Source organism: Coptis chinensis, chromosome 1 (assembly GCF_015680905.1).
Source record: "Coptis chinensis isolate HL-2020 chromosome 1, ASM1568090v1, whole genome shotgun sequence".
NCBI classification, from domain to species: Eukaryota; Viridiplantae; Streptophyta; class Magnoliopsida; order Ranunculales; family Ranunculaceae; genus Coptis; species Coptis chinensis.
In genome coordinates, this window is record NC_141456.1 from 39,247,865 (window position 1) to 39,250,452 (window position 2,588).

General features: G+C 38.7%; 1 protein-coding gene across 1 annotated transcript; it reads right to left on the reverse strand.

Annotated features, from left to right (window-relative positions):
• Nucleotides 1-1,225: 1,225 nt before the first annotated feature.
• LOC147523925 (uncharacterized) lies at nt 1,226-2,071 on the reverse strand. Its single transcript, XM_086572966.1, has one exon. The coding sequence runs from the start codon at nt 2,069-2,071 to the stop codon at nt 1,226-1,228; it is 846 nt and encodes a 281-aa protein (XP_086429092.1).
• Between the last annotated feature and the right edge of the window lie 517 nt (nt 2,072-2,588).

Here is a 2,588-nt window from a genome sequence, read left to right on the forward strand (position 1 = left end):
GATCCCACCCTATGGTGTGGACACATTTTGAATTATCCTTTCCAGACCACCAGAAATCTCTACAAGCCTTGTCAATCTTATTGCACATAGAGACTGGGAGCAAGTAAGTTGACATTACATAAAGAAGGGTAGCTTGAATCACAGCTTGAACAAGAGTAGTTCTCCCAGCTTGGGACAACACCTTAGCTTTCCAGCCTTTAATCTTATTGTGGATCTTATCCACCAGAAAATCAAAGTCCTCAGACTTTTTTCTGGAAAGCATGATGGGGACTCCAAGGTATTTCTCCTTAGGAGCAAAATTCATAATCTTCTAGAATCTTTTAAGCCTTATTTTTTGTCTATAGTTGACATTCCTACTAAAGAAAACACTGGATTTTTCAAGATTTATCATTTGGCCTGAAGCCCCACAATAATCATCCAAAATCTTTTTTAGATTCCCACTCTCAACCACATTTGTTTTAGTAAAAAGAATAAGGTCATCAGTATAGAACAAATGGGTTAGAGCAGGGGATTGTCTTTTTATTTTTATACCATGCACTTCCTCAGCTTGTTCATCTTTTGCCACCATCCTTGACAAAGCCTCAGAAACTAAGATAAACAGATAAGGGGATAGAGGATCCCCTTGCCTTAGGCCTCTCTCAGGTATAACTTTTTCAAGAGGTGACCCATTAAGCATCACTTGGAAAGAAACAGTAGAGACACATTGTTGAATCATATGTCCCCACTTATTATTGAACCCAAGCTTATCAAAAATACCATCCAAAAAAACTTATTCAACCTTATCATAAGCTTTGACCATATCCAACTTTAGGGCAATCCAGCCCTCATTTTTAGTTTTCATCTGTTTCATGTTGTGAAAGACTTCACAAGCTAACCCAACATTGTCTCCTATACTTCTATCTTTTATAAAGGCCCCTTGGAAAGGAGAAATAATTTTATTGATAAGACCTTTGAGTCTGTTGGCCAGAAGCTTAGAGATAATCTTATACCCAAAATTGCATAGGCTTATAGGCCTAAACTTGGATGCATGGTCAGGATTAGCAATCTTAGGAATCAAAGCTATATAGGTCTCATTAAACCCAAGATTCAGGAACCCATGATTGAAGAAATATTGAACAAAGACAATCACAGTAGACCCAATGATGTCCCAGCATTTTTGATAAAAAATATCTTGGAACCCATCAGGTCCAAGGGCTTTTAAGCTCCCCATCTTACGAACCACAACTCAAATATCCTCATCTGTGGGAACATCAGTAAGAATATCATTCTCTCTGGCTATCACGCAAGGTTGGAATAGCTCCAAAATCTGTTCATTTCTCCCAGGGTTATCTGACGTAAAGATCTCCTTAAAATATTGATTTAAAGAAACCCCCACATCAGTCCTACCCTCTTTCCAATCTCCTTCATTATTTTTTATTTTGTCAATGGTATTCTTCCTTCTCCTATAAATGGTGGAGAGATGGAAGAACTTGGTATTCCTGCCTCCATCTTTAAGCCAAGAATTAGAGGAATTTTGTTTCCAAAAATCCTCCTCCTTAGTGTACCAGTCCAGCAACTCTTCTTTCAGCTCCTTAGCTTTATTATAGTTTTCAATGGTGAAGGGTTTAGCCAACACAGAGTCTAGCTTAGCTTGGGTAGCTTTAATATTAGTAAAAATGTTCCCAAACACATGTTTATTCCACATGGTAAGATAATTTTTGGTTTTATCCAGCTTATGCATGAATCTACTATCTGGAAGATCATGTGTTATAGAGTTCCAGACTTTATCAATAACCTCCATACAAGAATCATTTTGTAACCACATTTCAAAAAAATTAAAAGGTCTCAATAGCTTCTCTTCTTTCTTAGACAAGTTGATGAATAAAGATATGTGGTCAGAGGTAGCATTAGCAAAAGTTTTGATTTGGGCATTAGGGAAAGCAGCAAGCCAATCAGGCGTGGCCAAGGCTCTATCCAGCCTTTCCAAAATGTGAGCAACAGGTCTTCTGTTATTGCTCCAAGTATACTTTGGGCCTTTAAAACCTAAATCCACTAAGCCCAACTCATTAATCAAGCTGTTAAACTCGTTCATACTTTTGGTAATTCTACTTCTGCTACCTATTTTCTCATCTAAACTAGATATACCATTAAAATCCCCAAACAGGCACCATGGGCCAGGAACTAGAGGGGCCACATCCCTCGGTTCATCCCAAACTTTATTCCTATTATGAGCTACTAGTTCACCATATATAAAGGAAAAATATCAAGGATCTTTATGGAAATAATTTAAAATTTTACCTGTCACTTAGTTACACGACGCGCCAAGAATCTCCAGTTCCACCCCATCCTTCCACAAAATAGTCAGGCCTCCACTCAGCCCCATGGCTGGAACTGGAAAATGACCATTAAACATAATCTGCTTACTTAACTTCCCTATTCCTTCCTTACTTGTCTTGGTTTCTGACAAACATACAATATCTACTTCAAACTTCCCTATCATGTCCTTTAGTTGCTGAACCGCCGTGGTGGTACCTATCCCCCGGCAATTTCAGGCGTGTATCGTCATGGAGACAGAGGTAGTTGTGAGGGGACAGCCACTGCAAACCCTG